General features: G+C 31.3%; 1 protein-coding gene and 1 long non-coding RNA gene across 2 annotated transcripts; both read right to left on the bottom strand.

Moving 5' to 3' along the window:
- Positions 1–3,131: 3,131 nt before the first annotated feature.
- On the bottom strand, positions 3,132–5,578 carry LOC107407492 (protein NUCLEAR FUSION DEFECTIVE 4). The gene has a single exon (XM_016014778.4). It carries the CDS (start codon positions 5,507–5,509, stop codon positions 3,527–3,529), a length of 1,983 nt encoding a protein of 660 aa, XP_015870264.3. The 5' UTR covers positions 5,510–5,578; the 3' UTR covers positions 3,132–3,526.
- A 5,300-nt stretch (positions 5,579–10,878) lies between these two features.
- On the bottom strand, positions 10,879–12,926 carry LOC125421121 (uncharacterized). The gene is made up of 3 exons (XR_007239287.2): positions 12,804–12,926; positions 12,122–12,198; positions 10,879–11,707 (listed from the first exon to the last, which is right to left on the bottom strand). It is a non-coding gene; the product is annotated as an uncharacterized LOC125421121 (long non-coding RNA).
- Positions 12,927–24,717: the final 11,791 nt, after the last annotated feature.

Here is a 24,717-nt window from a genome sequence, read left to right as displayed (position 1 = left end):
CTTTGTGAAATCCAAATTCAATTAAGTGATTTATTTCATTTCCTCATCTCTAGTAATTCAAATCATGCCGTTCATGCATATTATCTTAATTAAATCTAGCACCCGAGTATAATTTTTGATGTTTATTTCTAATTGGGTTTTATTCCATGTTATTGTTGATCAACTAATGGTTGATGAAATTACGGCTTGTTTTCGTTTGTAATTCTTTGTTTATTTTTTTTATTTTTTGGTACTATAAATGCAAATTCTTTTTTTTTTTTTACCAAAATAAAAAAAGTTTTTTTTAATAAAGAAAAACAAGTTTATTGGAATCGTGCTGGAATTACATGGTAATAGAATATTAATATAGTTTACAGAAAAAAATTTATTTAAACCTTTTTAATTTTATCCTAATTACAATTAAATTATACATTTTTGAAAAAGTATCATGTAAACCCATATATGATTTTAACAAATAAAATTATAATTGTATTTTTACAATATTATTCAATCATAAAATGTAAATTTTTAACTTTCTATGATTTCTAAATATAAAAATTAACAAAAAAAATTAACAAATTGATCTATTTTAATAAATATAAAAAATTAAAATGCAATTAAATAACAATGATTTTCCAAATATATATGATCTACATATAATTATAATAAGTTTGAAAGAGTTTAAATATTATTTTTCCTAATTTATATTTACGAATAGGTGAAAATCAAAATTCGAAGGAAGTAATTGCAATTAGCTTGGTCAGGCAAAAGGAAAATCAATGGAAGCCAATCAGTGCAAGAAGTGTCGGCCCTCTCCAACGCATGCCACATCAGCAAAGGTTTCTGGAACCATGAAGGGTTACCTGTACTGGTAACTTGTAAAATATGAATAGTAACTAGTAAAACATGAACAGTACTTGTGGAATATGAACAATGGAGCATTTGACTATATTACCAAAAAAATGAAAATAAAAATAGAGCATTTGACCAGAGAGCCATAAATAGACGATCCATGTATTGCAAGGATATATTTGCCATAGTAATTTTGTTGTATTATATTAAATTGGTTTGTATTGTATTAGAATGTAGAGTATTAATAATTTCTATTGTTTAGTATAGAATTGAATTATACTATAAATTTTAATAAAAAAATAATTTTAGCAAAATAAAATTGATTTTTATTATTATTCATATAATTTTCTTAAATAATTACATAAATTTTTTTTATCATTATTTACTTAATTTTTAACATAATTACATTGTTTAAAAATAGATTAAATTGATTATTATTATTATTGTTATTTTTAATTTTTTGAAATAATTAGATTAACTCATAATACATTAAATTGAGTTATTTTATTGTCATTCATATATATTTACATTATTTAAAGTTACAAAATATTAATTATTAAAATAATTATTGGAAAGTTTAACATTAAAAAATTAAAAATTAAAAATATTTGAGTAAATTTTTTTTATTGTTATTACATGGATTTCATTATTTAAGCTAGAAAAAGAAAAAGAAAAAGAGGAAGTAGTTTTTTTGAGAAAAAAACAAAAAGCCAAAAAAGGAAAGAAAAGAAGAAAGAAATTTCACCAACCCACTATTCCCCCCCCCAAAAAAAAAAAAAAAAAAAAAAGAGGGGGAAAAGGTGTTATATCCGATAGGATTGTGCTGGCCAAACCCCATTGCGTTTGGGTCAACTTGTGCGGCTTATTGTTCAAAAAATGGTAGACCCGATTCTGTTTAATCTCTTATTCAATTTCCGTGATTTCAATGCCAGATAACGACCATGGGATATGATTAATTTTATACACACATGGTTTGGTACATGGCATCAAACAGCTCTCTGAATGGCAATTAACCATGTAATTAGTAAGACACAACTCACGGCAAAACCGGCCGGCTAATTTGCCGTGCCAACAATATTGATAATGACTCAATATTTTGTTTTTGAATTTATATCAAATAAACAATCTAGCTAGGAAGTGAGAACATGGGACTCATATTGGAGACTTTTTCGGCTAAACAAATACTAACCAAATATATTTACCTTGCTTATTTTTTAATTAAGTTTCTAACAATATATTTTATAAATAAATTGAAAAGAATACCATCCTCCAACAATAGCTTTCTAGTTAATACGAACAAAACACACACACACACACACACACAAAAACAATATATATATATATATATATATATATTTGTCTAAGAGAATAGATTTTATTCTCAGCAGCAGCCTTAGCACCCTAGTCAGCTGCTTTATCTAATATCAAACACAATAATAGCAAGATTCCAAGGTGCATTTTTTATCCCCAAAAAAAAAAAAAAAAAAAAAAAAAGATTCTAAGGTGCAATGGCATCCTTTGACTTGAAGCTGGAATACAACTCCTTAGAATCACCTTCAAATACCATGGTTTTCCAATCTTGGTCTATGGCCTAACATTAAGAAAAACTTACATACAATATTTATATCATCCATTCCATAAGTAATAATTATGTAATGCACAATATCAAAATAAAATGTATAGTTTCTGCCAAGTAATAAATATTTATTTAGTATATGATTATACTTCACATTATCCATGGTTCTTAAGCATTTATAGCATGCAGATTTTTTATTCTATTTCTCAACCCTACCTACAGTCTAAAAATTCTTCATTGTTTTTCCTTTCAAATTAATATATCTTTATATTATATTAATGTGTACGAACCTTTTTCCACATCTCCCTCACAAGACGGACTACTATATCATCAACATGCAAGATTTGGATGCCTTTTCTCTCTTATTTAATCTGGAAAACAGAAGGCCTAAAAACAACAGGGAAAGCCAATATAGGTTCTAAAAAAGACAAAAGCAGCGCTCATTGTATGGAGAGCAACAGGATCAACTCGTGATCAACAATGTCCTCATGAATCATATATATTATCACAAACAACCCAAATAATTTTGACCGTCAGAATTTTTGGTACCAAAATACAGAAAAAGCTGACCATTAATCCTAATCACACACAAAACAAAGCAGGCTCACAAATAAAAATCCACCCGTGAGTCCGTGACATATAATAACCATGACCACCGTATACAAACAAATTATAGAGCAGCCATTTTAGCCAAAAATAAAAATAAAAAATAAAAAATGAAAAATGAAAAACGAAGAATAAAATAGAATGAAATATTACGCATCAGCCCAACCCAAATGTCCTGTCTTTTCTTAGGAAGACGATAAATATTGGTATTAGATAATCCCACTTTTTATCATTTCAATCAGTATGACTCATACACCAAAAGAATCATAAAAGATAGATACAATGTTAAATCCAAAAGCCAAAGAAAAAAAAGAAAAGAAAAACCTTTCTTTTGGCCTTTTCTTTTGGGAGAATACAATTTGCCTTTTTTGATGATGGGAAGCAAAGCCGCATAATGTTCTGTGCAACCAAACTTCAAACACTTGGAACATTCTGTAAGCAGGACCTATTGTCGACCACAAATTTACTCTTGTCAGATAGCTTCCTCTAAAAATCCCCCAATTAATCTCTACCTCATGGAGATCTCTTCTGTGTAGCTTGATTTGAAAGACCCAAGTCTGGTTCAATCTGGTCTGCATTTTCTCTAAACTTCTTATATATATCACTTTTGTAAAATTTCCTTGTCCTCACAACAAGAATCAAAGAAACCAGAGAACCAAATAAACTAAGACAAGCTAAGATGATAAAAGGCAGTCTATAACATTGAACCCCAATGCATATCAACTCTTTCACAGATGACCTATCCATACCTTTCTTGGCCAACTCCTTCAAAGCTTGATGATCATAAAGCTTACCAGTGACCCTCACATTCATTATGTATGAACCAAGAGGACTAGCTATCTGTCCGCAATTGAACAATGTGGAATAGTGTTTGAGCCCAAACAGCTCAGAAATGATTGCGAAAAGCAATGGCAATTGGGCACCAAAAGAGAACCCAATAATCACAGAAGCAACATAGAGCGAACCAGGTGTTGGAAAAGCAATGAGTAGGTAACCAATACAGGATAGAAGAAGAACGAAGGTCATTATCAATGGGCGTGGAACTTTATATCTATCAAGAAGCGTTTCAGAGACAAACCCAGAAAAAACCCTCCCGAAATAGTTCCATATACTCACAAGGGATACAAATGAGCTCACGGTGTGAGCTGGGTATCCGAGTGACTCGCCGATCTGCCCCAAATTGTCCACGGCGGTCAAGCTCGATCCGAGCCCACAGAACGTCGCGATGAATAGAATCCCCATGTCCAAGCTCGTGAGTGCTTGCAAAATGGTGTAGTCTTCGCCTCTTTCTGGTTTATCGCATATGTTCTCGAAACAAGCTGTGCTTTTCTTCTCCTCTGCTCCCTCTGTTTTCTCTGTTTTCGATTCCTCGGTTTTCGATTCTTCAAGTTGTGATGAAATTATTGCTTGTGGCTTTTCAATTTTCAGCTCAGTCGGAGGCTGTTGTATTAGATTCCATATCACCATCTCTTCTCTAATGGCGATACCAAGAGGAAGGAAGATCAAAACGCAAACAACCGTAGCACTAGCGGCATAAGCTTCGTGAGAGAAAGCAATCTGTTTTTCAACTATATTGATAACCATAAGAAACAGAGCAAGGACAATGGAAACGTAGAGGAAATGGTAAAAGACTCGGAGCTCATTGTTTTGCCGAACGACCTTCATAGTCCTAATCGTGTAAACAAATATCACAGACAATGCAGCCGGAAGCCAAGCGATCAGAAGAATAAGATTGGTGGCATCGTTGCCGTAAATTGCCAAATAGAGCTGGGTCATGACCGCACCACTAAGCCCAGAGAAACCTTTCAAAATACCCAGAACAACTCCTCTGCTTTCTGGGAAATTCTTGACGCAGGTGACCAGAGCTCCGGTATTTGCGAAATTCTGAGAATTGGCTCCGATACAAATGTAGAGGCACATGTGCCAGACTTTAGGCTTGGCAATTTTTCCCGTGACGGCTAGCCAAATCATGAAATAACCAGTGAAGTTCATCGCCGAGCCAACCAGAAGGACGAACCAAGTGGGAGTTACCTCATCGATTAGGCCGGAGAGAACTCCTACGTTGGCTCCGAAGTCTTTGAAGAAGCCTAAGAGATTGAGAGTGGATTGGTCGTATCCGAGAGAGGATTTGATTTTCTTGGAATAGACTCCGAAGAGATAAGTAGCACCAGCTCCGGCCATTATAAGCAAAGAGGCAAAGACACTGAACCATCGGCCTTTAACCACATGTACTGCAAATCGAAACCATCCTGTACCACCACCACCACCACCACCACCACCATTGCCGTTGATGACAACCATTTTCGATCCCCTGCTAAAGGGTGTAATTTTTTTTTTTTTTTTCTCTATATTTATGGTGTTGGGAGAGAAGATAAGTGATCCAGAGAGAGGGGTTTTCGGGCTTTCGATCAATTTGGATCTGCTGCAGTGAAATACTGTGTATGAGAGAGAGAGCGAACAAGTTTTTTTATATTTTCCTTCAATTGATAAAAGCATGGATAGGGGGATGGGCTTTAAATAGGGGAGTTTGGTGTAATATAGGTTAGACCTGTGTGGATTAAATGAAGGATTTTGGATTATTATCTTTTTAATTTAAGCCCTTTATCATCAACAAGAAAAGTATTAAAAAAAAGAAAAAAAAAAAGACAAATTATTTCTTTTGATTTGTTAAGAATTATGTCAGTTGTAAACCAATAGGTAATGTCAGTTAATACAAACAGATAAAATTTATTCATTTATCTATTTATTTATTTTTGACATGAATGTAAAATTATATTTAGAAGAATGTTTGATAAAATTTATTTAAAAAGATTAGTTGCGTAAAATTTGTTTAAAAAGATTAGTTCTTCTTTATCCTAATATGGGAAAATAGGGAGAGTCAAAGAACAAATATGTTTGGATAATATGTTAAAGGAGATTCTGTGTCCTTATTTTCTTCTGCCTGTGTTTTTGTCCGATCAAATTTCACCTTATCTCAAAACATTAGTTATTGTTTCCACTTAGTTATATTTTATATCTTTTTTATCCGGATCTGTATGTTGCTAGGCTATAAATAAGATAACTGTTTGTTTTATCTCAAAATAAAAATAAAAGAAAATAAAAAAGAAAAGAAAAGAAAAGAAAACTGTCTGTTTTTGTTAAGAAAAAATTATTAGCTGTTATTGTTAGAAAAATATGTATGGTAAGGTACATTTCTATAGTCTAGCCTTTGGATTTAGGAAACTATTATTTTATTTATTTGTTTGTTTTTGTTATAAAGAAAACTATGTGTAATTTACCATAATAATGACTTTTCATTAGATAAGATAAAGATAAAATAATCCCTACAATAAGTAAAAGGTCAGCTTGTTGCTTGGCAAGAAAATAAGAAGGCCAACTTTGTTTTAGTACAGCAAATTTAACTACCTTGATTATTTTTCCCAATTCTGGCCACGAAAACAAGGTATGTATGCGAGTTCTTGATGCGAGTTCTTGCCACTTTACCAAAACTTAAAAAAAAAAAAAAATGTGAGTTCTTGCTAGTGTGGGATTGACCATTGGGATTGTACAGTCAAGACAGAAAATGATGAAAAATATCAAGGTTTCCAGGGAAAATAAAAGATAGAGAATAAACAAATAGAAAGTGGATTGGACCCATTTTTGTAAGCCTAGGTTTTGTTAAAACCAAATCAATTAAAAATGATTAATATCCACGAAGTTTTATCTTTCACTTTAAATTCGCCAAGGGTCAAAAATGAACAGATATGATAGAAAAGTAAAAAGCTGATGAGAGATAGCAACAGTAATATGTGAACTATAATTTCTCCTTATATATATATATATATATTGATCATCTCTAGTTGAGTTTTTATAGGCATGTGTTGGAGTCGTGTTATGTAATTAAATTATTTATTACATGAATTTTTTTTGGGAGAAAATTAATTGTAGCTAGCATGAATGAATCATAGAATATCAAGGCATTCTGCTCCCCAAAAAAAAAAAAAAAAAAAAAAATGGAATATCAATGCACGAGGATAATAGTTTTGAAATAATGAATATGAAATTGTGGGGCCATATAATGGCCAATTTTTTTTTTCTGTAATAATTAATGGCTACTTTTTTTCCCCCTTATTTTTGCTTCCAGAATAATTAATGCTACTTTTTTTTTTTTTTTTTCTAGCTGAAATGGTAAGTTATATTAACCAAAAGAGAGGGAAAAAACTGTTCTTTTTTATTTGAGGTCAGCAAATTAAATCCTATCACATGCTCATATGATATGAACGAGGAAGCAAAGGGGTAAAAAGTCTTAGAGGAAAAAAAATAACAAAAAGGAAAAACAATATTGTAATTGAAACGGTAAGAAAAGCAATCTTGTCAGAAACAATTAAAAATCTATAATAATAATTATTTTTTTCCCATATAAAGGGGCATAAAAAAATAGACATTTTGCCTGCCAACCTTATTCAACGCCGTTATTTAAGAAACTCAATTGCGCACAGCCGGCATTGATGTTAGCTTTTTCGTTTTCTACATTATAGCAGAGGACCCGCCTTAAGTGTAACTTTTTTTGCTCAATAAAATAGCAAGTGTGACATTTTTTTTTTCTTTTTTTAAGAGAAAGTGTGACATTTTAAATTGCTGATAATGACTAGGAATTCGCAAGCAAATTCAACATGTCCATCAACACTGGCACACCCAGGAAATTTTTTCCAGGGTAACATCATACAGTGACATTTTTTTTTTAACATTTATATATATATATATATATGTCTCTGTGTGTGTGTGTGTGTGTGTAACTTGTGCTATATTGCATCTAGTCCCACTAATTAGATTATTTACTAAATTAAATAGATTTTATTTTTTATTTTCTCTATTTTTTGGGAGAATAATATGATTTCAATATATTGGCAAAGATTTCAAATTCATAATATGTACATAACAAATTTATATATATAAAATAAACATAGACATTGAACTTGAAGCAAAAACAGGAAAATAATTTTCAATTCTGTTAGAAATTAATCGACCACAATAAATTAAAAACTAGAAAAATAAAAAAAATAGTTATTAAATAAAAATTATTTTGTAAATAAGTATATTTTTTTGTTGTTCTGATTATATAATTCTTGTGTATTAACTAATTTGTATATTAAATCATTGAAATTGCAAATGATTATTATTTTTTAAAATTGTAAATAATAAATATTATATAACAAAAAAAATTAGTAAATAAAAACTATACCCATAAGAGATGACTAAAAATAAGATAAGTGAGGAAAAAAAGTATTAAACAAAAGGTAGAGGAGAGAGGGGGGGGGGGGGGAGGGGAGGGAAAGTGGGTTAAACTGCACCGATCGTGTGTGGTAGTGAAATGAGGGGACACACTTCTTACTTTGGCAGGTTTATATGGTAAATAATAATATATACAAATGATAAAAACGCTTTTGGTACTTAAAAAAAAAAAGAAAAAAAAAGAGACTTGTAGTTGAAGATGAGGAGGCTTTGTTTCATAGAGAAGGAAGAATACTTGTGTAAGAATTAGTGTGCCAATTTTTCACAGCCCAAAAAAAAAAAAAAAAAAAAAGGAAAAAGAAAAAGAAAAAGAAAATGCTAATCTTTTTGTTTGAAGACTAATTTAATTTAATCTACAGAAATGTTAAAAATATAGTTACAATCTTGGAATCATGCTGACCTCAGAAATGCATATGTAGAATTTGGTTAGACAGGTACAAGCACTAGTGTTTTTTCACTGCCTCAGCACATTTACATGGTGCAAGCCAAGTTTTGTTATTGTTGTCTAAGCAGAAACTGAAGTGTATCTATCTCTTGTCTTTGTCCGCAAATTTACTATGTCCATGATCGATAGCCCATGGTCCATTATATATTCTTCACATGCGAACTACTTCTTGCCACTTCGGCTCTACACTGACCTAGAAGAAAATTCCCAATTCCACCACCCACAAATCATCACGCCCCATTACTACATGCACTAGCTAGTAATTGTTTGTCTCTCTCCGCTCAGATATTTAGTATTGCTAGCAATCAAACACCACAAAAAGAGAAAAAAAAGGAACTTTTGTTGCCCATTATAGGATATATACGAAAACTCTCACCAGTGACCAATTCCATGTTTTCTAATCATGTTTAATGATGAATATTTGCAAAACATCTCTACCTAAAAAAATTGAAAAACATATTTAATTAGTATCTTTATATTTGCGGCTATAGTTGAAGGATCATTTTATTTGAATTGTGATATTAATATATTCCTCCCTCCACAACTAAAAAAAAAAAAAAAAAAAAAAACATAATCATGTAGCAAGGTGGGAATGTGCTGAACGTGACTGCATTTGTATCTGGCCATTTTTAAACTGTTCATGATGTAATAACGTCTATTAGATGTTGACGCAATGGTAAAAGCCACATTTTCTTTTAATAATGATTTATAATTTAAATCTTCTAACTCTCTCTCTCTCTCTCTCTCTATATATATATATATATAAATGCATTATAATATATATTATATAGGATTAATTCCAATTTAATACCTTATACTATGGTGAAAATTGTATATTAAGTTTTTCGTATTTAAAATGTTTTATATTAGATTTTCAATTTATTTCACATTTATCTAATTTTCAACATTATTGTTAAATTGACTGATAGAAAGTTTAAAAATTGATAATATTAATTAGTTTTCTCAATTTACAAAGAAGAAGAAGAAAAAAATGATTACTTAAGAAAATTAGTTAATTTTCTTAAGTTTTAAATTTTTTTTCACCCAATTTAAAAGTTAATTTAGTAGTTGAACAAATGTAAGGCAAATTATAAATTGAGGACTTAATATGAAACATTTTGAATTTAAAGGTCTGATATGTAATCTAATCAAAGTACAGGACATTAAATTGCAATTTACCTTATTATATAATAGCAATTACTCTAAATTGTAGCTAATACTACTACTCATCACCTATATATATGAAATTTTGCTAGAAAATGTGTCAACCCCCCATCATTACATGTGCATTACCATTTTTTTGGTGACAATAGACTCATGTTGCAAGATGATAGTACTAGTCTTGACATCAATTTTGATATTAAAAATCTTATTTGATTGTGGTTGTATACAATGGTGAAACCAGAAAAAAATTTTGAGGAGCACTATTATATAATATAGCTCGATTATTCTCTACTTTTAATTCAAAGATGGAAAATATTCAAACATATGGAAAATGCATTTTTTTTTTTTGGGTAATATTATAGTCCATTTGTTATTAACCAAACTGAATAGAGTTAATTAATAATTTTTGTCAACTTTTTATATATTTTTTTTTTGTTTTTTCCAATTTTTTTTAATAAAAAAATTTGATTTAAATACTTAAACTAATGTATTTTGGCATCCACAACAGCCACGTTAGAATTCAATTTAAAATAAATAAATAAACTTTTTTTTCAATCTTTGATCACAAAGTGTTCCTAAACCTAATCGGCCTTATCCTATTCGAGAATTAGAACATTAATAAATATTTTATTCGTTAGTAAAAACTACTTTAACTTGAACCTGACATTTGAGAAGCTAAAATTCTTGTAGTTGTAGTTTGTTACCAACTGTTGGTAAAATAAATAAATATACTTGAGGTAAGGGGGAAAAAGAGTTCCAAAGTTAAATAGGGATTAATCAAAGAAACTCAACGGAAAACTATAAAAAAATAATAAAAAAATGTAGCCATAATCACAATTAAAAGAATCAACTCCTCTACAAATAATTATTATAATTGTAGATAAGTATATTAAAACGATATTATAATTTTAAAAATTTATTGATTAATATATATATATATATATATATATGTATAAGAGATTATGATTATAAATAAGTGATGTAAAAATTAAAACGAGAAAAATGGGAAATGAATTTGAAAAGTCAATTACAGAACAATGTGGGAACGATTTGATATGGGGAATACTTATATTTTGAAAGGCTACATTGGTAAATGAAAATATAATATTAAAAAACATGTAAAAGCCAAAAATATTTGAGGAGGGCACATGTGGGTTCGCCCGAGGTCGTGTATACGCATATTAAAAGAGAAAATAGATATACTTGAGCCATTGCCTTAAAAAATAATATTATTATAAATTAATATTGCACAATATTGTGTTACTATTCAACGAATAACATCATTATAGTATAAAAAAAAAAAAGATGTTGAATATAAGCATGTGCATATGAATATTTGAATCAATAAACTGTATAAAATAGTGTGTCCAAAAGAAATTGTACAGAATGTATAATGTATGACTATGACGTCTAGGAATAAAAGAAGAGTAAAATTCATTAATATGTTGTGTATAAAGAAAGGATAAGAATCCAAAACACGTGGTCTTACAAAGATAACAAATGTCTATTATCCATTTCAGCTCCAGCTCCACTTAAATCATACTCAACTTGGCCAACTACAAAGCAATTGATGGCAGAAGAGAAGATGGCAAGGCTGGTAAGAGCGTATGCTTATAGCAATGGAACCACCTTTAAAAATTGGACTTTGCATGGTGGCATGCTAAAGATGTTGAACGCTCAATGTTGTTATTGGAAGCCAAGAAAAAGTTTGAGTGAACACTCTTTTGCCTCTCATCCAGACCTTGCCAGACTGCATTCCCGACCAAGGAACTTCTATGTTAAATTCATTGATGGGGATAGCAGCCCAGTAATGCCTAGAGACAAGAGTCAAAAGAGCAGCTCAATCGGACTTGATCTTAGTATCCAGTAAAAACATTGAGGGTTTGACATTTTTAGCAAGCTCCAAACAAAGTCCATTTTAATGGTCATTCCATTCTTACAGTTATACGCTCTTACAAGCCTTACAGTCAGCCCTTTAATCATCAATTGCTAACAAATCAGCTTGAGTAAATTAAGTGTTTCTAGATTTCTTGATTATTTTATTATTATATTTTTTTTATGATTTATGACTTTTGGTATTTTTATAAATAAATTAATAGTTTCAAATGTATAAGAGAAATAATAATAGACAAAATGTAGAAAAGGTTATACAGCATGAAAAAAGATAAATAAGGATATTACACAAAAATAAAAATAAAAAATTGTAGAAAGAAGTAGAGAAAACAAACCATTGAAGAGTCGGCTTCTTGAAGACGATATGAGAGATGTTATTGAATCAATCAGGCCACCATTGAGGAGGAAATACCTAAGAAGATCACAAAACCAAATGAAAAAATCAATAAATAGAAAAATAACACACACACACATATAATCATGAAACTAATTCAACTATAAACATAAGTCCACAGAGTTTTTATTTATTCATTAATTTATTTGTAATTGTCAGGATTATAACATGATATGGGTGCGTAGGAGGCACACAATTAGACGATTCCTCATTCATCAAACAAAGTCCAAAAGATTGACTTTAAAAAAAAAAGAAAAAAACAGAGTAGTTATGCTTGCACTATAAATCAAAAAACGCAACGTACGATATGAATATTAATGGGCCATATACATGGTAGAAACTAAAAATTGAGGCCTTATAGACATGGATGGATATATATCACAGAAGATATCAACCCGGCCACTTTCAAATTCGGAGTTATGATCTTTTTACTTTACCGATCAATCAGTAGCATGGTAAGATACAAAAACTAAATATAAAAAATAAAAGAAAAAAGAAAAGAATCAAGGGAACTATGGTGAAAAAGAATATTACAAAGAAAGTGTACAGCATGAAAGAAATTGATATATGAGGAACAAAATAAAAAGAACAATTTAAAAGCACTAATTAGTTTCGAATCTTACTGAAAGCATGATGACTTAATGAATCAAGATCTTCTTCGAGGCAAGAAATTATAGCAAAAAGAATTCTTTGCAGCTTTGTGAATGTCTCATTCAGTTTGTATATAGGATCATATATTATTAATAATATATATAGATGGCCGAGAGTTTTAGTTCAAGTTTACTTGCTTTTCCTAATTAAGTTGGATATGCTATTGGTTCCAGATAAGTTACAAAGATAGTGATCTAGTTCTAACAAAACTTCGCTTCCCCTGTTGCTTGAAGTAAAAGCAAAGCAAAAAACTACCACTATCAAAAAGAAAGAAAGGAAAAATATAAGCACTGTCAAATAACAAGAATCTGATTATCCAAATAATTAATAAATAATTTGAACCCGATTATTTTGGAATCCAAAATAATCAGAAAAATCTGCAAGGACAACCACACAATAATAATGATAATGATAATACTTATAATAATAAGAATAGAAATTGGTTATTTCTTCCTTCTATTTGGATTGGAGCCATTCTTACGATCTACTTTGGTTATTTCTTCCTTCTATTTGGATTGGACCCATTCTTACAATCTACTGCCGATGGTAGTGGACCCTCAACTTGTCCATTAGGGCCTTGGCCTCTTTTAGTTTTTACTACATGTAAAATCTAAGTCATTCGCAAGCAAATCACTAGCATTGCTAAAGTCTGGAATATTTACTCAAAGATTTAGCGTATGATGCTTTGGATTTAGGATTATGAATCAGTAGGACAGTTTTTTCGTTTACATGTACCAATAAACTAATAAGTATAATATTTGGTGAATATGTATAAAAGCAATTTATACAAAGAACGTGATAAAAAATACAAACTTTGACATGAATGTGATAAAGTACATACTTCGATAAAATTAAGTAAGAAGTACATATTTTGACATGAATATGATAAAAGTACGTATTCTGATAAAATTCAGTAAGAGAACAAACAAGTGAATTCTGCACAATTACGATGCGGAATAAAAATAGATTATATTCAAAGAGAATTTTTTTTTTCTTTTTTCCTCAGGGTTTGCAAGCCATAAAAATTATTTTGTAAATAAGTATAGTTTTTTGTTGGTCTGATTGCATAATTCTTGTTTATTAACTAATTTGTATATTAAATCATTGGTATTGTAAATGATTATTATTTTTTAAAATTGCAAATGATAAATATTATATAACTAAAAAATTAGTAAATAAAAATTATAACCATGTTAAGTAATCGTGACTTTAATAAGTAAGAGATGACTAAAAATAAGATAAGTGAGGAAAAAAAGTATTAAAACTAACAAAAGGTAGAGGGGAAAAAAACACAGAAAAAGTGGGTTAAAACTGCACTGGTGGCATGTTTTAGTGAAATGAGGGGACACACTTCTTACTGTGGCAGGTTTATATGGTAAATAATAATAGTAATAATAATATATATATACATGTTAAAAACGCTTTTGGTACCCAAAATAAAAAAGGAAAAAAGAAGAAGAAAAGACTAACCTCTAAACGCAGCTATTGATAAATTAGATCTTTAATCCTGTAAAATAGAAACAACGTAAAGTAGTACCTATGGACACACTACTCTCAAACCACTCTCAGATCTCTGAAAACCCTAATCTCAAAAATACTGTATGTTATTCTTAATGTTTGCTTGCCTTAGATCTTTTTAAATAGTCTCTACAAGTCAGACTTATCCATTAATTTTGATATAAATAAAATAATAATAATTTGATAATATAATTATACTAGAAAAAATATGGATAAGTCAATGGGCTTATAAAGAGAGTTGGTCCTCCAGTCCAATGGGCCAACCGGAGTCTTATAGAGAGTGTGTGACCAAAAACCCTACTACAAAATAATAAAATAAGTCAGTCCCATTAATGGCATAAAAAGACCCTGTAAGTGAGTAATTGATTATGCCAAGTCCACAAATATTAATTTATTCAACATTCTCCCATTTGGACTGCATAATCATCATCATATAAAATCCAAACTCACTTACTATAGAATCTCCCGAACCATAATGTCATTTCATCCAAATATGTAGTATACCGATAGGGCACAACAATATACTAGACTAGGCAGTAGAGATTCTCTCAGTAAATCTCCTAAAACATTATACTATTTCAACTGAGTACTTTGCATGCCATAAACTCAGTCTAGGTAGTAGAGATTTACCTAACCATGTGCAATCCCCCAACACACAAAACCATTTCATTCAAGCACATTGCGTATCAACAGGATACAACAATATACCCAAACTAGGTAGTAGGGATTCACTATGACACCTCTGGATCAACATACACATATATATAGACTAATAGTCTCAACAGGCCTGTAAATATAGGAGCAATAATATGTGTAATAAATCATCTCATAAATAAATAATGATCTACATACATCAATATATCAAAATACTCAAATAAATAAATAATACTCAACATGGATATTACTACAGAAAACATAACAAACTCCCACTGACCCACAGCAGTCTTAGCTGCCTAACAATACCATACGGGACACATGCTCCTCAAATATGCCTACTGGTAAGGCCTTGGTTAGTGGATCTGCCACCATGTTGTAAGTAGGTGTGTGAGCAACAGTAATGAGGCCTTCTTCAACTTTCTCCTTAACCACAAAATACTTGACATCAATGTATCTTGCACCAGGGGTACCTTTTAAATTATTGGAGAAGGACACTGCTGCAGTATTATCACAATACATCATGATAGGCCTCTCTATGGAATCTACTACTCCCAAATCATGAATAAAATTCTGAAGCCAAACTGAATGACGAGTAGTCTTATAACACGCCACATACTCTGCCTCCATAGTCGAGCTCTGCCAAGACACAGCACCTCCTGCCATGATAAATATATACCCCGTGGTAGATTTCTTATCATCCACACAGCCTTTATAATCTGCATCACTATAATCAACTACATCAAGTGAGTTGGTACGTCGATAAGTTAACATATAATCTTTAGTACCCTGAAGATACCTAAAGACCTTCTTAACTGCTTGGTAATGAATAGGACCAGGATTGCTTATAAATCTACCAAGCACACCCACAGCAAAAGCTATATCAGGCCGTGTACAAACTTGTGCATACATTATACTACCCACTGCTGAAGAATAATGAACATTTCTCATCGCCATCCTCTCTTTATCATTCTTGGGACACTGATCCTTAGAAAACTTTTCACCTTTCGTAACCGGTACACTTCCAGGAGAACAATTATGCATATCAAATCTCTTAAGGATTCTATTAATATAAGCTCTATGGGACAATTGTAACTCATAATTAGTCCTATCTCGAACAATCTTGATGCCCAAAACAAAAGAAGCCTCATCAAGATCTTTCATATCAAAATGGTTGCACAACATCTGCTTTGTCTCAGCTAATAGGTCAGTGTCATTAGTAGCTAAAAGCATGTCATTAACATACAGCACCAGAAATATAAAACTGCTCCCACTAACCTTTATATATATGCATCTATCAACAACATTCTCTTTAAAGCCATTTTGGATGACAACCTCATCAAACTTAAGATACTATTGTCTCGAAGCCTGCTTAAGACCATAAATTGACTTCTTAAGCTTACAAAACAAATTACCATTCCCTGTTTGCTAGAAGCCAACTGGTTGAACCATATACACATCTTCAAATAAATCACCATTCAGAAAAGTAGTTCTGACATCCATCTGATGCAACTCTAGGTCATAATGTGCCACAATTGCCATAATGATTCTAAAAGAATCCTTTATGGATACAGGAGAGAATGTCTCTGTGTGATCAATTCCTTCCTTCTGGCTAAATCCTTTGGCTACAAGTCTAGCCTTATACCTCTCTACTTGACCATTAGAGTCTCTTTTAGTTTTAAAGACCCATTTGCACCCTATAGGCTTGCTACCCAATGGTAACTTAACCAAATCCCAAACACCATTTGATGCCATGGATTTCATTTCATCTTCCATTGCATCCAACCAAAAGTTTGAGTGCGAACTGCTTATGGCTTCCTTATAAGTGACTGGATCTGAATCATCACTTATGTCAAAATCATGCTCCTGCAAGTAAACCTCATAGTCATCAGGAATAGCTGACCTTCTAGTCCTTTGTGACCTTCTCAAAGGCACATCAGCATCTACAATAGCTGGGGTATTCTGCTCTTCAATGATGGGTTCATCCTGATCAACTACTGGTTCATCAACTACTGGATTAATAATATCTCTATTAGGAACAACAACACTGGGAATGTATATATTTTCTTCTCTAAATTGAGATTCTCTTGGACCATTACTATCATCAAACCCAAAATCATCTTCAAAATAAACAGCTCTATCTGATTCCATAATTTAGGTGGTGTGAGATGGACAAAAGAATCAGGAACCCCTAGATCCTATACAATAGCCAACAAAATACCCACTTATAGTTTTAGGATCCAATTTCTTAACTTGGGGATTATAAATCCTTACTTCAGCTTTGCAACCCCATACTCGAAAATGATGCAAATTAGGCTTTCTTCCTGACCACAACTCAAAAGGAGTCTTAGGAATGGATCTACTTGGAACTTGATTCAAAATATATGCCACCGTCTGTAAAGCCTCTCCCCACAAGTAATCTGGCAAGCTAGAATTTGCCAACATAGATCGCATTATATCTAACAAAGTGCGATTTCTCCTCTCAGCTATGCCATTCTGCTGAGGTGTACTAGGCATTGTATATTGCGCATCAATACCACATTCACGTAAAAATATTGCAAAAGGTCCTGGATTCTGTCCAGTCTCATCATATCTACCATAAAATTCACCACCTCTATCAGACCTCACAGCTTTTATTTTCTTATTCTTCTGAAGCTCCATCTTTAATTTAAACTCCTTAAAAGCAACTAAAGAATCCGACTTCTCACGGATAAGCTCAACATGTCTATAACAAGAAAAATCATCAACGAAGGTAATAAAATACCTGTAACCACCCAAAGCAATTGGAGTGAAAGGTCCACATATATCAGTATGAATTAACTCCAAAACATCTCCACATCTAGCTATCTTATCTTTTCTAACCTTAGAATTTAATTTTCCTTTGACACATTCAACACAAGTCGACAAGTCGGAAAAATCAAGATTAGAAAGTATTCCATCCTTCACTAACCTTTCCATTCTGTGCCTAGAAATATGTCCCAAACGATTATGCCACAACATTGAGGAATTATCATTAACTCTTGAACGTTTAGAAGCAATAACAGGGTCAACAACAGAATTAATAGAAGAATTGAGACCATTACTAAATAAATCAAGTCTATATAAATTGCCACATAAAGTTCCAAAACCAACAACTTTATCATCCTTATACATCTCAACTTTATTATTTCCAAATAACAAAACTAAAACCTTGATTATCCAAAAGTGAAATAGATAACAAATTCCTCTTAATTGAGAGTACATATGAAACTTCTTGTAATTATAAAACATATCCAGTGGCAAGTTTTAACTTGATTGTTCCCATGATATTTACCTTCACTCTCGAGTTATCTCCCATATAAACATGCTGCTCAAGATTGGTTGGCCCCCTTTACCTTATCATCCCTTTTCTTTTCTTGCTTTCCCTTCAAATGCCAACAATCTATCTTCTTGTGTCCAACTTTATTGTAGTAGCCACACCGTCCATTGAAGTAGGCTTTCCTTTCTTCTATGTGATGAGCTCCATCCTTTGGTCCTTTTGGCTTCATACCAGAAAACTTCTTCCTAGTGGGTTTAAATCCTTGTCCAAGCTTGAATCCTTGTCCCTTCTTTTGAAAATCTCTCTTAGACTTATCTACCTGATGTGAAACTAAAGCAATGGATCTTGACCTGCTTAACTTAATATCATCCTCCTCCTTGACAAGAATAGCAGTCAATTCTTCCAAACTACATCCTTCTTTCTTAGTATTCAAACTAGACCTTATATTATCAAACTAAGATGGAAGACTCTTCATTATCGAATAGGTCAAAAACTCCTCTCCAATGTCCATCTTAAGGTCCTTTAACTTATTATAATAAGAAGAAAGTAACATAATGTGGTCCCTTACTCCTTTAATTCCATCATATTTAGTATTATTCAAAAGGTCCAAATAATGATACTTCTCATTCATATCAAACTTGATAAATTTCTTTCCTATCTCATCAAGAAGTTACTTTGCAGTTTCTACCTTTGGAATACTTGCAAAAATTGATTCATCTATGTTATTTTCTATCATGATCATGCAGCACTTATTAGAATGCCTCCAATCCTCATAAAGTTTTCTAACTGCTTCATTACTTTCATCAGTTGGTATCACTGGGGGGTCTCTCTCCAAAGCTAAATCCAATTTCATAAAAGTCAAATTCATAACTAAAATCTTCCTCCATTTCTGATAATTTGCCCCATCCAATTTCATCATGGTAATCATTGGCAGAGTATTCGGGGTGCTACTAACTGTGAAAATAGTAAACACAATAAAATATTAAATATATAAAACAATAACTATTTTCCAGCCCCTCAAAACAAAATATAAAATCAATATCGCTAGGGTCTTTGTAGCGCTAAAGATACCCTTTCACGGGCCAGGGACAGTCAACCAAATAACCACAATCAAATGCATTGAACTGAATCACCGACAAGGCAAATCAGAACTTGCAATACATGGCATTTAATTAACTTCCACTGCCATTCTAGGCGTCATACAAAGCAACTAAAACTACCGACAGGGTAGCCTAGTTACCCGTATAGACCCTGGTTAATAAGTATGAGAAAATCAACATATTGGCAATTTCATGAAATAGGCAAATATAAAACATCCCATCCACTATGCCAACATACATTACATTGGTACGCATAATGCAGATAAAATAAGTCTCACAATAGGTGAGTGCTTAAAATTCCACACTACTATACCAACTAGGTACAAAACCTTTTTAGGGAAAGCTAACACAATCCAATTATGAACATATATATTTAATTTAATTTAAGAAATTATGGAATAGAATAATCAAACAAATAAATATATATATATATATATATATATATATATGTATATACATACATAATAGATAAACAAATAGACAATCAACAAATAAATAAATAACAATTTTTTTTTTAATTTTTAATTTTTTTTTAAAACAATCGGCTGCTGACGTCAGCTTTCTCCTTCCTCTAGCCGGGTCGTGGATGACCCGGTTTTCAGGTTGGCGGGTTGCGTGACCTGTTTTACAATCCGGCCAAAATAACGCTATTCCGGCCACTATTTTTACCGATACCGGCGCCATTATTTTCCTTTCGGCGTGGGAAACAATTTCCTCAACTCAATTTGGTCCAAAACGCCATAAAATCAAACACCCAAACACATGAAAATTTTCGGCCAACGGGTTTCTTTTCTTTTTTTTTTTTCCTCAATTTTAAAAGGGTCAGACCAAAACAACATTCAAAACATATTCCATTCCACATAGAGAACAAGAATCGACAATAACCAAATCAAAATGCATACAAAATATAATTTTTTTTTTTTGAAATAGCAATCGGCATGTATATATATTAACTGAATATGTAATGTTGAATCCCACAAGTACATTCACGAAAGAAAACAAAATAAAGAACATATATTCAATCGCACAGATCATTCAATGGCCACATACGGGTAAATTCAATCATCATGAATACAACGAACGCTAATGACAAAGAATTTTATTATGCATATTAATCATCTGCTCTGATACCAATTGTTAGATTTTATAGATCTAAATATACATAATAAATTCCATTAATCATAAATTACTAACCTCCAAACGCAGCCATTGATAAATTAGATCTTTAATCCTGCAAAATAGAAACAAAGTAAAGTAGTACCTATGGACACACTACTCTTAAACCACTCTCAGATCTCTGAAAACCCTAATCTCAAAAATACTGTATATTATTCTTAATGTCTGCTTGCTCTAGACCGTTTTAAATAGTCTCTGCAAGTCAGACTTAACCATTAATTTTGACACACATAAAATAATAATAATTTGATAATATAATTATACTAGAAAAAATATGGATAAGTCAATGGGCTTATAAAGAGAGTTGGTCCTCCAGTCCAATGGGCCAACTGGAGTCTTATAGAGATTGTGTAACCAAAGGCCCTACTACAAAATAATAAAATAAGTCAGTCCCATTAATGGCATAAATAGGCCCTGTAAGTGAGTAATTGATTATGCCAAGTCCACAAATATTACTTTATTCAACAGTTTAATGATGAATATTTGCAAAAGATCTTTACCTAAAAAAATTGAAAAACATATTTAATTAGCATCTTTATATTTGCGGCTACAGTTGATCTTTTAATTTGAATTGTGATATGTTCTTCCCTCCACAAACCACCATACCATCACCCAACCACCAACTGCCCGCACCCCCCTCCCCCCAAAAAAAAAAAAATTAAACACAATCATGTAGCAATGTGGGAATGTAATGAATGTGGCTGCATTTGTATTTAGCCATTTTTAAACTATTCATGATGTAATAACGTCTATTAGATGTTGATGCAATGGTAAAAACCACATTTTCTTTTAATAATGATTTTATATAAATGCATTATAATATAGATTATATAGGATTAATTCCATTTTAATAGCTTACACTTTGGTCAAATCATATATTAGGTTTTTCGTATTTAAAACGTTTAATATTAGATTTTTAATTTACTTCATATTTATCTAATTTTCAAATTTATTATTAAATTGACTAATAGAAAGTTTAAAAATTGATAATATTAATTAGTTTTCTTAATTTACAAAGAACACGGAAAAAAAAATTGATTACAAAGAAAATTAGTTAATTTTCTCAATTTTTAAATTTTTTCTCACCTAATTTAAGAGTTAATTTAGTAATTGAACAAATGTTAGGCAACTTATAAATTGAGGACTTAATATGAAACATTTTAAATTTACCGGTCAGATATGTAATCTAGTCAAAATACAGGATATTAAATTGCAATTCACCTTATTATATAATAGCAATTACTATAAATTGTAGCCAATATTACTACTCATCACCTATACATATGAAATTTTGCTAGAAAATGTGTCAATCCCCCACTATTACATGTGCATTACCAATTTTTTGGTGACAATAGACTCATGTTGCAAGATGATAGTTCTAGTCTCGACATTAATTTTGATATTAAAAATCTTATTTGAGTGTGGTTGTATACAACGGTGAAACTAGAAAAAAATTTTGAGAAGCACAATTATATAATACTAGATACATACCCGTGCGATGCATGGCATGTACAATTGCCATATATTATTTTGATAATAAATGTAAAAAAGAATTATAATTAACTCATATATAAAGTATCATAAAAACAATATTAAACCAAAATTTTCAATTCAATATAATTAATCCAAATTTTGAAAATTTTTTTTAAAGACCACATTAGCGGTTGAATTGGTAGGTTCTCCATCTTTATCAAAAATTAATATCTTCAATCATTTCCTATTTGTATCTCTGGAAACTGCAACATATAATTGTCCATGACTGAAAACAGATCTTTTAAGATAAAGTTCGATATGCGAAAGAGATTGACCTTGGCTCTTATTAATGGTCATAGCATATGATACAACCAAAGAATATTGTCTTCTTTTAAACTTAAAAGGCAACCTTGGGTCCGATGGAGTTAAAGTCATTCTTGGAATAAAAAACTTTAAACCCGGCATTGCTTTCTGAAATAACTTTGCCTTCGAGAACATTATTTCCAAGCCTTGTAATAACCAATCTAGTCCCATTGCACAACCCCAAAGAATGATCAACATTTCTTAATAGCATAATGGGGAAACCGACCATCAATTTCAAATGATAATTAGGCACCTCAAAGCATTTTATAGCATTCAAAAATTTAGGTATATGAAGATCTCCTATAAGATCAATGTTCAAATCAGATCTGCAAGTTGCATCAGAACTTAAATATGTATTTTTCTCAGTTCAATTAAAGGAACTCACGTATTCATTTATGGATTCAATAATGTCAAGAGTTGGAGCAAGTATGGCTCTTTCTTGTAAATATGATGGATCATTAATATTCTCTGAGAAAAAAGGATATGTGCTATTTACAACAGATGCAACTGAATCTTCTGTATCATTTATCAAAAGATCATCAGGTCTATCAATCATTGCATGACCATTATTCAGACCGCCAATTGTTCCGTCTCCAATACATGATATCCATTCTGAAAAAGCCTTCAATTCATCCTTATCAATGTCCTAACCATTATTATTATGTAAATAAAAACATTAAAGAATATATAAAACCTTGATGATGCAGCATGCTGCATTGTCTGTAGAGTATATCATCTGATAGATGTCGTCAACCTTGTTTCCAAATAAATTCAGGCCTCATTAACAAATCTGACAGCAACAAAGTTTCAAATAGATTTCTCAAATAATATGCAGATCCCCAATGGCTTGCTTCAGCTATACCATCGACATATTCTTTATCATCATCTAACAAACTAAGTTCATAGCAAGTATCTCTCAAAGAATTATATTGAATGCCATTTATATTCATTATTTCTTCAAAACTTCTTGGTCCTCGAACTATGTTAAGAAGTATTCTCAAATAGTATACGTCACCGCATCCTGGAGGCATAAAAAACATTCGTCCAATTGCAAATCCATGCTTCCTTGGATGCCACTCCCTTTCCAAACTTTTCCATACAAATCTAGTAGGAAACTCTGCATAAGTTAGCTCCCTCACTTCAACATATTTTTAATTTGCATCCATCCAAGTTGAAAAAATCGAATTGCTCACGGTATTTCGATTCATGATAGCATCAATCGAATCAGTATCTAAAAATACTATGTTTTTGCTCATTGGAAGATGGAAATTTAATAGCTCAACTGGAGGGTCTCTACAATGAATATCAAAACCAAAAATTCTCTAAGCTGCCTCGCATGGTGAAATATACCTACAATCATAGTACATATTTATTTCATCCATGTGACCATGCACAATACCGTCATTAGCGCTTTCATAAAAAGTTGTGGTGATGCGATCATATCCTTTATTGACATATTTAAAAAGATACTTAATGGATCTTGACTGGTTGCACCACTTAACATTCATATGAGCACCATACTTTAAAAGTAAGTAAAGGTTGTGCAGAACTACATATCTATTATCCAAGGCAATCCCATTCTTTTTAATTGTTTTTCCGTTGTCTCTCCTTCTATAAATTGGATATCCATCTTCATCAATTGTAGTACAATCTACATATCTTTTAGGAAAATGTTTTGTACATTTTCCATCCAACATACATGGAGAATTTTTTCTTGAGCTGCCGCATGGTCCATGCATCATCAAATTTTTAACTGCAACATAGTATTCTGGATCATTTGCTACATCGGGAATTTCAGCTGAAATGATCTTGTCAATATCTTTACCTGTTGGATATTTGTCTTCTTGATATGAAAAAAGCAGTATATGTATATGTGGCAATCCACGTTTTTGGAACTCAATGGTGTATATTACTACAGCGACGCATTTTAATATAAAAATTATGATAGCCAACATATATCATCAATTATATATATACACTATAGTAAGATTATCTTTATGTTAATTAAATAATAGTATTTAAGGGATGCAATTTATAAAAAATATTCATCAAATATATTCGAAAAATTACTTGCTTTGACTTTTCCAAATATTTGGTTTTGTCTAAGATCTTTTACGAACTGATTTAGCTTGACTTTAAATATTCTACAAATTGTATCTGGTATGTCTTTAGGTTTTAAATCTCTACTTTCTACAAAATGAACAACCTCTGACCATTTTGGATTACATGTAACGTGATAAAAAGCTCAGGGCCAGCCCATTTACAAATTGCTATAGCATTCTTGGTAATTTTGGATCATGTATC

This window comes from Ziziphus jujuba, chromosome 10 (assembly GCF_031755915.1).
Source record: "Ziziphus jujuba cultivar Dongzao chromosome 10, ASM3175591v1".
NCBI classification, from domain to species: domain Eukaryota; kingdom Viridiplantae; phylum Streptophyta; class Magnoliopsida; order Rosales; family Rhamnaceae; genus Ziziphus; species Ziziphus jujuba.
The sequence above is the reverse complement of the archived record's forward strand: the minus strand, read 5'-3'. Positions and strand labels throughout refer to the sequence as shown.